The 9,363-nt window shown below is 41.5% G+C and overlaps 1 protein-coding gene and 1 long non-coding RNA gene across 4 annotated transcripts in view; one reads left to right on the top strand and one right to left on the bottom strand.

Annotated features, from left to right (window-relative positions):
- Positions 1-9,363, top strand: part of LOC111870267 — a 455,388-nt gene that overhangs the window by 387,691 nt on the left and 58,334 nt on the right. The window lies entirely within an intron of this gene.
- The window catches only part of LOC111870265 (neuronal growth regulator 1), a 408,356-nt gene that overhangs the window by 6,338 nt on the left and 392,655 nt on the right, over positions 1-9,363 (bottom strand). For all 3 annotated transcript variants that reach the window (XM_023862392.2, XM_033753744.1, XM_033753745.1), the window contains exon 8: positions 6,458-6,594. In XM_023862392.2, coding sequence (XP_023718160.1) covers positions 6,458-6,594 — 137 coding nt within the window. The remainder of the gene's footprint in view (positions 1-6,457; positions 6,595-9,363) is intronic.

Genomic DNA, 9,363 nt, shown 5'->3' on the forward strand with positions numbered 1-9,363 from the left:
GCTGTTTAAGTACTCGTAGCTTAATGTACCGCAATAGAATCTGTGTAACAGGTCGTGGAGGTTCATAAAGTTGTGAGACGTCGAGGCTCCCACATGTTCTAGATAATTGACTCATAGTTGGCAGGTAGGTTGGCAGACTTGCGCGCCATCTGGGCGCCCTTTACGCCCAGGAACATTCCTGGTACTCATATCTGTTAGAAACTGAGTCGACCCCAAGGTCATAGTGCGCTTGGAAGGATTACGTAATTTGAAAAAAAAAATGATCTCATCTGGAATCGAACCCGCTCCCTTCCGGCTTGTAGCATAGTCATTTATTCAGTCATGGTTTAGATAAGCTAGTCATGGTGTACGTAATTTTAACCACAATGCTTTTATCCTTGCGGTATTGTCACCATCGTACAACGAGAATGTTGGCAGAGTAGGAGTGGAACAAACAATCGCTAGGGAACAGTAAGATCACAGAAGAAGAATTAGTGCGCCGGCTTCAAATTGTTAGGCTTGGAAGAAAAGGGGCTGCTCCCATGCTTAATGAAGTGGGAAGCGGGGGGCATTCACGAATATAATCAATTAAGAAGCACGAACCGACTCTGCCGCCCCTTTTTCTCACCACCCGACTAAAGTTAATTAAAATAAAAGAAAGTAATTCTAACTGCAAATTACATTAGTGGCTAATAGTACTGGTAAAGGCCCCAAAAAGCGTTCTTTATAAGTGGAGAAACAGTTTAGTGTTTAAAAAAATATCTCAAATGTCTAAAATTACTTTCAGTCATAAAATTCGAACTGACGGTGATACAAAACGTGAACTGTGTAAATGACTTACGTAAAAAAAATAAGTTGCGGTCTTCTGGGTTGTAACACTATGTAATTTAGAGGAAGTTGAGAGTTTCGGAAGAACTTATCGCCTCTATCTTCAGAGTCGAGGAATAAAGCAAGCGAGAAACCAAGATAAGTAGACGTCAAGCTCAGCTTGGCTTCCTTCTCGACCCTAATGATAGAAGCGATATTTTACTCCGAAACGTCTGGTTCTATCCGACATGCAGGGCGTTGCAATCTATGAGATTTTATTCCTTATAATCACAGCTGTGTGGACCTCAGAACCAATATAATTATTACGTGGTTCGACAATTTGTGGGTGTGAAGGGAGTTACACAAGTAACTTCATGAAAAGTTTTTAGCACTTTCATGGCCAGAAAGGGATTACACGCTACTGCCCCTTACAATACCATTAATCGATTAAGACTCTTTATCCAACCCTTTTAAAAGTAATTGACTTCTCCAACCATTGATTTTAAAAGGATATAACTCCCATTCTATTGTCTGAGTGGAGTCAGACTAAACAGAGAGCTGAATATTCATACCTCCCTCCATTAATTTCAAGCCATGCCCCACCCTCACGGCTTAATGTTGATATATTATGACGTCATTCGACTTCAGTGCTGCCAACTGCAAACTGCGGCATTTCTCTCTTCCTCCATACACTTTCTCAACTTGACAGGAAGTGAATAAAGTCTTTTAAAGATATTCTACATTTCCAAGCCGTCTGCAACTCAACGCGTGAAGGCACGGCTCTGTTTAACTGTTTGAAGCAGGAATTCCATCTAAATAATGTTAACAATTTCAGTTCTTTCTCTATATAGAACAAAATACCTCTCTATTACAAAGACGAACAAGGCAATGCTCTTCAGGGAACTAATAGATATTCTTCTGAGAATTACGCGAAACCTATAGATATATTATGCGGGCAGAAAGCAATTTCTAGTCTACTTTCATAAAGTAGGCTTATACAATCTCCATTCTCTCTTGTGTCCCACTGTTTGCTTCCGCGGGAATGTGTTTAAGGAGTCGTTGCCTAGCAGTGGGTCACAATATTAATTCATTTGATCATGGGATACCCGTTGGTCAAGGCGTGTCCTAGTTTGCGGAGGTTTGTTGTACAACTGCCATCAATTATATTTATTATTCTAATTAATGGCTTCAAATTCTGAATAATTCACCATAATAGATGCATGCAGACTATTACGTGGTAGGCTGTTTCAGGTTCTCACTGTGCCGTATCAAATTATGTGTTAGACGAAGCGCAGTGTGATTGCTCTCACGGGTACAGTACAATTAGCCGAAACGTAGGTTCAGATATAATTGGACTGCACAGCAGTAAGATTCCATCTTGCTGCTGCGGGCATCTGCCGGCCTCATTCGTAGTTGTGTACTGCTGACCTTCGATTGTGAGGGCTATGAAGAACCCGTCTGGGATTTTCGTGTTTTACCCAGTCTCTCCCAGGCAACTACTTATACCTCTGCTAGGATTTCACGAAAATCTCGCCCCATTTACTCCTAATAAGGTAAGGCGACATAAAGTAAAATCATTTTCTTTATTCGTTCAGAGAATAAGCTCGTACCGTATTATGCCTCCATATTTCTGACACCTTCGTGGCGTACCGTTGCCCATTTTTGTAGCTCTCTTTCCTTACTTGGAAGGAAGAAATTCTGGGAAGAACAAATCAACTGCATTCCATTCACCATTAGTCTGAGTAACTGATAAGAGACGTAGAAAGGAAACGTTAGTATTGTTAGGTGTAAGGGGGTTGCGTGTCCTATAGGATGGGTTCTGGATTGAATGATTGGATATGATACTTTATACATTAAACTCGGAACTACAGGTAATTCCAGCGCTGTCGCTGATCTACACACTTTCCAGTTCACCGTAACACATACATATCGGTTCTCAGTCTTCACGAGTCGTATCCTGGCAACGGGTTCATAAGAGTCTCACTGTCATTTAAAATCACACAAGAAGTTTTCTTTTCAGAGCCTAATTATTTTCTTGCCATTATTGAGTATCTGCCAGTTCCGAAGGTTCGACTCAGTTCAGTTCCTCTGTTCCCAAACTCATATCCCGGCAGGCTGACGCACCGAAACTCAGCTAGACTTCTCAAATGAACTGGTCCTTATAATCACTTTGCATGGACCATGCAGAAAACACAGCCTCTCTATCGTTGGGAAGACATGTTTACAGCGCCGTTGCATAACAACAGAAGTTGCGTATTCGTTACCCTGAGAATATGTTTAGCGAGTCGTTGCCTAGCAATGGACATATATTCGAACTTCACTATTCCGTTTTTCCGGCGCCATGTCACAGTATGTATGCGTATTGAAGTTAAGAAAACAACAAACCTCAGGAGACTGCAGTGCTGGTATTACTTATGGGAAGGATTTACTGTGTATGACCTCGGGATGACCTCAGATAACATGACACATACATACCAAGTTTCATGGCAATCGGTTCAGGAATTCAAGTAATATTAAGGGAATTATATGAAGAGCTTGAGAGGCTTCAGTACTGGTATTACTTATGGGAAGGATTTATTGTGTATGACGTTGACTCAGATAGCATGACACATACATACCAAATTTCATGACAATCGGTTCAGGAATTCAAGTAATATTAATGGAATTATATGAAGAGCTTGAGAGGCTGTAGTGTTGGTATTACTGATGAGAAAGACTTGTGATTTATGCCATTGAGACTGGTTCGGGTGGCATTATAAACATACAAATTTTCACCAAAATGTTTACGGACGTTCAAGCAGTATTAAGGTTTTGCCTTTGCAATTTGAACTGCTGTAACGTTGGTACTGGTAGTGGGAGGGATGTACACGTAAGATGTACGCCGTTGAAGTGGACTGAGGTGGCATGATATAATACTAAGTTCTACGACTAGTGGTTTAGATATTAATGTAACATTACGGCTATTACAGCAACAATTCTGAGAGTGAACATATTTTGCGTTCATATGTTGTGCTTAAGATGTAATGTATTCTCTGTGAGGTACGAACCGAATTTTTGTATAAAATTTAGAAGAAATGAAGTTTGTAAGGTGGTTAAAACTTATTTAAATTGTTAAATGTTACGTACTGTTTGGGAATGTCGGTTTGCAGAATATTCTAGCAAATGTGTTGGCGATTGATGTGGGTAAAACAGACGACAATGTGGGCCGAAGATCAAAATGCGAACACGACAATCACCTCCTCACCCCAGGCATCAGTTTACACTTCTGCTTTGTAACGTTTGGTTGTGGTGTTAAAACAACCCATATGTTCATTTTCCGGACCCTTATCTTTCATTATGCGCAGACATAACACAGCTTTATCGCAGTGCAACATGGCTTTATTATGGAACTTGTATACTTGTCACCTGACCGACGTTGTTTTCACATTTACTTCTGTGTTTTCACGCCCCACATTTAGCGACATGCAATCCCACGATGAATATATAATGGAATAGTAACCTCGCGAGTTTTTCGGTTATCTAAGAATAATGAATAGAGGTGTGCTACCGCCTGGGTTGTTTTATGGTACGAAAATATTTGCTTCGTCTCTCCATCTAACATTTGCCTCAGTTAAAATTTAAGTCTCCTCTGGGTGTTCAAATTCCCTGGGATGCTTAATTGTTCGTTTAAGAACATTTCTACCGGCAGTGGATAGTTGAAAATATATATATTCACATAGAAGTATTGATAGATATTTCCTTCCTAAAATAAAACATTTATGGAGAATATAGTATCACACTCAGAGGAAAATATCATTTGGAACAAGAATATAATTTGTTGCCTTTGAGATTAAAAGTAAAACGCTGGAATTCTCTTAAGAGACGGTCAACTACAGAGAGAGGAACGCTTCAGTTTCCCCTGCCTCTGTAGGTAGCGCCTGGTAAGGGCCTCTACCGGAGGGTTACGTGGAGGGTAGACAGACTGGAATTCTGAAAATCAAATTGACGAGCGTGTGTTCTCGAGATTTTAAAACAAAACTGACAGGCTGATGTTTTAGATTTTGGACTGTGTGCAGTTTGACAGCTATGTAGTGAAAAATACACCTGATGATGGCCAATTACGGCCGAAACATGTAGTGTAGAGGAAGAAAAGACAAAGATGTACAACCATATAAATTGTTGCATTCACCACGGCATTTGTATCATTACATATAGAAGTGTATAGTGCAACAGGATGCTTAAATATAATATAGTCATCTTCTTAAGTTGAACTCTTTGAAAAGTCAAAAATCATAAATTGGATCTGATTACCGGCTCTTGGGCCCACCCAGCCTCTGGGTGCTCTTTACCCTGGGTCAAGCGGCAAGTGAGGGAAGCTCACCATTCCAATATTATTCAGAGGTCAAGAAGCTCTACTTCCACTCCCCTATACGTCTTCATAATATGGTGCTTAATTAATTATGCTCAGGGGCAATTTTACCTTCCTGTTTCTCTTGAAATTTTAATGTGTTTTATGTTAGTAATATATTTATTTGAGAATTTTCATAACGAGTTAATTTTTTAAGATAAGGAGTTGTTAGCTCCACGCCTAATCCCCAAGCTGAAGAACCACCCCTTGTCGGCTGTCCGCGACTGCTTATTCAATATATTCGCAGCTTCCCTCCATATCTGAAGGGCGTCTCCTCCATCCGCAACCTGAGGACGCGCTATGCCGTGGTGACAGGGGACTCATCTGCGAGCTGTTGATGCTTAATACACGAGACTTGGAAAAGACACAGTTAGCTCTGTGGCCTATCAGTACTTCACGAACATTTATAGAAGGTCGTGGAGTTGCATGAATGCTGGCCCACGACACTAGATGGAAGTGGATAATCAGTTTCTTGTCTTAACAGCTTCGTTCATGTGGAAAGAACCCCCAGTATCGACTACATAAATCGATGGTTGCGCCCTAGAGACATCTGCACGTGGTGATAAGGAAAAAACCCCTGTCCCTACCTGCGGCTTAAACTTGATTATACAACCCGTAGATGCTTCCTGTAGCGACACAATAAGACTAATTCTCCTTTGAGTAGAGAAGATGACAAATTTCAGTTGTATATTTATTCATACGGTATCGAAATAGCTTCATTTTAAATAACAAAAGAAAACTCCGTTGTTTAAGTCCGCAAGCGAACTATACCGACCGAACGACCGCCGCTTGTCTGCAAAGTTAGTAAAAAATTTAGCGGATAGAGGGTGTCGCTTGGTCAGCGCACGGCCGTTAATTTCGGTTTTCTAGACAGGAGCCGCTTTTTCCTTCAAATAGTTCCTCAGTTATCCTCACGAGGCTGAGTGGACCCCGTTCCAGACCCACAACTTCTCAGAAAATTTGGTAGGACTGGGGATCGAATTCGGACCTCTGGATCTGTAGCCAGGTACTGTGATCACTAGACCACAAAGGCCACAATGTGAATTAATTAGTTTAGTATGTCTTGCAGTTGCACTCTTTACATAACAATCTTCATTGTCAATTCCATATAATTCCGTTTAATTCTAAAATTTCAACATAAACTTGTTCTAAACAATGAGTCAATATTGGTGTTGCATACAGTTAAGTCAGGGTGTAACGCCTATCCAATTATATTGTAGCGATTAGAACACGTAATGAAACTGCTTCCATCTCTGTGTACAATGCGCATGCGTATAAACTCACCATTGAGCACGTGCACTGTGACTGTGGCGAATTCTGTCGGCGAAATAGAACATGTGTAGTTTCCACTATCTGTCTTGTTCACGCGTGCCACTGATAGAGAACTATTAGCTCCCTCTTCCATTAGGTCCGTCTTCACACTGAAATTAAGCATACATAAAGAATTATATAACAATTATGCTTCTGTATGCAAGTAAAATTATTGTAATCGCGAGTTTCATTGTTGTCGTTGACAAATTTCAGATTACCATAACAACGAACTTTAGAGCGTTGGAAATTTCCATGAATATAACTTATGTAGTAGGATAAGAATGAGTAAGTAACGTTTGGTACCACTGTATTATGTCTATTCTGTAATTATTGATAGCATTTTGGTCTGGATATGCGTGTCTCCACCTTATCGTGGTGAGGGGGTTTGAGTATGCCAAGGACCCTGAGAGCTATACCAGCGGTAGCGTAGCTACTGGCAGGGCCTCCCTTGCTGGACAGGTCAAAGGGTAGGCATCAGACGAAGAGAGACACCAAAAACCAAAAACTGATGCCGGAAGCAGCGTCATCAGCAGCGACTTGAAGCACAGAACAAATGATGCTCGAGATGGTTCAAGTTCGTATAGCAACAGGCGTGACCAGAGTGGTTTGAACGGCTGTTGTACTGCGATGTGGAAAGCAAATGGAAAAACTACCACATTATCACTTTTCCTGGATAGTCTCTTTCCAAAAACAGAAGATCACATTAAGTGGAGGAACTGTTTTGGAAGAGACTGTGGACCTGTCATCTGACAGTTACTGATCAATCAATGCGAACTATACTTTATACAGGAATGTTTACTATTGGTTACCTATGCGGGTTATTCGTCGGTAAGGTAAAGCTATCCCTGTGACAGGCCGTGAAGCCCATAAGGTTGTGAGACATCGAGGCTCCCACAGTTTCTCTAGACAATCGGCTCACAGATGGCGGTAAGTTTATCAGCCTTACGCGCCCGCTGCCCTTTACGCCCCAGGAAGATTCCTGGTACTCATTTCTGCTAGAGGCTGAGTCGACCCCAGAGTCAGATGGTATTACAAGTCAACCTTGGCGGACAATTCGATGTGGTATAGAACTGGAAAGGAATACGGGAAGAGTCAAGGAAACTTAATACTGTGAAATCTTTCATAACAACACGAAGGACATCTGGTGAATCAACATGAATACGATATTTCTTATACGTAGATGTAGTTGTGCTAACAAAGATAAATAAACGGATTCAAGTCCTTTTTATAAGCGGATGGTCGCTTAATTTGTCATGAAATTCTCCGCCTAATACAGGACCCGAACCCTCACTGGGCTGTAACCGGTCGAATTACATGCAGACCCTCCAATTCTGTGTGTTTATAAGGCAAAGTTGAAATCATATGAAATTTGAGGTTCTAAAGGCGGTGAAAGTTAAGGTTTTGGCTTCCTGAGATGGGACACCGTATGGATTTGTAGATAGCTATAAACATTTCGGAGGAGCCTGCTGCCTCCGTCTTCAGGGTAGAAGAAGATGGACGTAGGAGTTTCCTGTGATATATTTGTACCTGTCTGCTAGAATACAGGGAGCCGGGTTAGCGTAGTCGATATAGCGACTGGCTGCGGGATGGACGACCGAGAGGATAGAGTTCGAGTCCCGGTAGGGATTTATGTAGTTGATATTAGGCGTTCTTTCCACATGAACAGAGCCACTGCGACAAGAAGTCGATTATTGACTTCCATCAAGCGTTCGTGGTCCAGAATTTATGTGACTCCATGACATCCTACAAATGTTAGTGGAAGTAGTGACAGGCCACAGACACCAACCACGAGTTAAAAGAAGCGGAGAAATGAAGTCCAGATGCTTAAATAGTCTGTGATCGCAAGTAAGGGATCCTCACTGAGTTGAACGAACTGTTTCTTGAACATTTCTTTGTGTTAAGATGGCACTACCAAGTGACATTTTCCGTCGCCCTATCATTCTCCCTTTAGTACACAAGACTTCAGTTATTTTGGATCCCTTACTTATGATGTCATCCAATTAAGAATATTAAGAATGATGAGATCTTCCTCCCCCCAAAAAAATGCTCTCATAACTTTGCGCCAGTCGCTTCACAATGGCAGAAGCTGTAAGCCATCAGGAGAACCCGCTGATGCAGCAGACGTGCGAACACAATTCAAACAATTCTTTCACGTCTTCAACCTCTTCTCAAGCAAATGTTTTGAAACAAGCTCATCTGATCTCCTTACCAAGTATCTATACTTCTGCTTTTACACTTCAGTACAGCTGACTTTCATATTAACTGTATTAATGACATTAATTCACCATGTAAAATGCGGCGACCAGAATAAAAGCGCTGGAAATATTATTATTATTATTATGGCTCTACAGCCCTTTGTTGCGCCTTGGCACCGTTTTCAGTTTTTTTATCCTATACACAGACTGTAAGACTCCTTGGACGGGGGATCAGCCCGTCGCAAGACCGCTACCTACACACAGAACATCACAAACACGGAATAAACCCACACACAGACATCCATGCCTTGAGATGGATTCGAACTCCCGATCCCAGTGTCCTAGCGAGCGAAGACAGTCCATGCCTTAGACCGCACGGCCACTGTGATATCTTTTTGATATAGGTATGAACATTCATTCATTCATCAATGGCTCTACAGCCCTTTGTTGGGCCCTGGCCTCTTCTTAAATTCCGTAATAATTTGTAATAAGTCGGTAGGACTACTTGAACGAGGGATCAGCCCGTCGCAAAGCCGCTACCAAGACAGCACACACAGACATCCATGCCTTGAATAGAATTCGAACCCAGGATCCCAATGTTCGAGCGACCGAAGACAGTTCATGCCTTAGACGGCGCGACCAACAATGATCGTCACATATATATATATATATATATATATATAT

The sequence above is a fragment of the Cryptotermes secundus genome, unplaced genomic scaffold (genome assembly GCF_002891405.2).
Source record: "Cryptotermes secundus unplaced genomic scaffold, Csec_1.0 scaffold94, whole genome shotgun sequence".
NCBI lineage: Eukaryota > Metazoa > Arthropoda > Insecta > Blattodea > Kalotermitidae > Cryptotermes > Cryptotermes secundus.